We start from the raw sequence: 1,505 nt of genomic DNA on the forward strand, positions 1-1,505 counted from the left end.
AAATTGTACTTAAGTACAGTAACGAAGTACTTGTACTTCGTTACTTCCCACCACTGACACACACACACACACACACACACACATAAAGGCAATATAACGGCCATAAAGATCACCTTATGCACTAGCAATTGTAGAGTATATGATGAAGTTTTCAATTCTCAGATTTCAATAGTTTCCCCAAAATTTGTTATCACTTACTGTTATGGTGGATCTTTTTTGCTGCAAAGGTTTGAAGTTGAATAAAATTAACTTTCTGTTTCAAAAAGTTGGTGACCTGTGTCTCAGCATCCACTGTCCTCGTTCTTCTATGTGACCCACAACATTTTGGCCGAGATCCTGTGTTGCTTTTGCACTATGTTATATTCCTGCCAACACTTGATAGTAGAATATTTAGTAGCGAGGTAATTGCACAACTGGACTTTTTGCACTGGTGGCGTCCTACCGTAGTGCCACGTTGGGATTTGGCAAGCTCCTGGGAGCAAACCCATTCTTTCACAAATGTTTGTAGAAGCAGTCTGCATGCCAAGGTGCTGGATTTCATCCACATGTGGTTGGAACCTCTGAATTCAATGATTTGGATCGGTGAGTGAATACTTTCGGCAAAACAGAGTAAGCTGTAAAACCAATGGACTCACATGCCAGGGCTAAAAAACACAACTGGACTAAGTTATATTTCACTAGCCTATGTTTTTAAGTAAGTCAAATTTGAGTTTAATAAGTTATTAAGTTAAGTTACTTCAGTTAGATTTTGCTATTAATGTATGTCTTAAATTTGAACAGTATTAAGATGTTCTAAAAAGTCTTCCTAAATGAGATCCCCCTGTTATTCTGTTTGTTGATCATCGGTTTTACCTTTCCAGCAGGTTGTGTATGGCTTTGAACAGGAGGGTCCTGCACTCGTAGGACAGTCCACACTCCCAAAGCCCCTCATCAGCCACTGGAAAAGAAGGGGGGAAAAAAAGCAACATTATAATTTATACATCTCACACATAATATCATTTAAAGATGATGATATCAGAAATGATGAAGCACACATATTGCTTCGGTGCGTGTGTGTGTGTGATTGTGTGAACAGGGGTTGCTTGGCTGTACAGCTGTCACACTGGCTGCTCTGACATCCCAGTCACCCCCTCCCACCCCTCCTCCCCCCTTGCAGTTGTCAACCCTTGTTAGACAGACAGTGTGAGTGTGTCTGTTTTTGTATAGGTTGATACACATGCCTGCGTGCTTAGGTTTCCACATTCACACGGCCGTTTTAGCTCTTCTTCTTTGCAATTTTGGGAGTCTGGAGGTTTAATATCCTTAAATCAACTTTGGCAAAGCCTGCGAGACATAAGCAACGACTACACAGATCTGTCATGTGAACAATCCTGCAGCCTCTCAGACCTCTCCCTAAATCCACCCCAGCACCACCCCCCACACCCCCACCCCTAACCCTTCATTTGCCCTCCCCCAAAAAGGAGACACACACACACACACACACACACACACACACACACACACCC

At 42.5% G+C, this 1,505-nt stretch overlaps 1 protein-coding gene across 2 annotated transcripts in view; it reads right to left on the reverse strand.

Moving 5' to 3' along the window:
* LOC106939705 (mediator complex subunit 13L) overlaps positions 1-983 on the reverse strand; it is a 38,473-nt gene extending 37,490 nt beyond the window's left edge. For both annotated transcript variants that reach the window (XM_015022210.1, XM_015022209.1), the window contains exon 1: positions 853-983. In XM_015022210.1, coding sequence (XP_014877696.1) covers positions 853-968 — 116 coding nt within the window. In that variant the 5' untranslated portion in view covers positions 969-983. The remainder of the gene's footprint in view (positions 1-852) is intronic.
* Between the last annotated feature and the right edge of the window lie 522 nt (positions 984-1,505).

This window comes from Poecilia latipinna, unplaced genomic scaffold, assembly GCF_001443285.1.
Source record: "Poecilia latipinna isolate Pla-1442-1.1 unplaced genomic scaffold, P_latipinna-1.0 Scaffold2957, whole genome shotgun sequence".
NCBI lineage: Eukaryota > Metazoa > Chordata > Actinopteri > Cyprinodontiformes > Poeciliidae > Poecilia > Poecilia latipinna.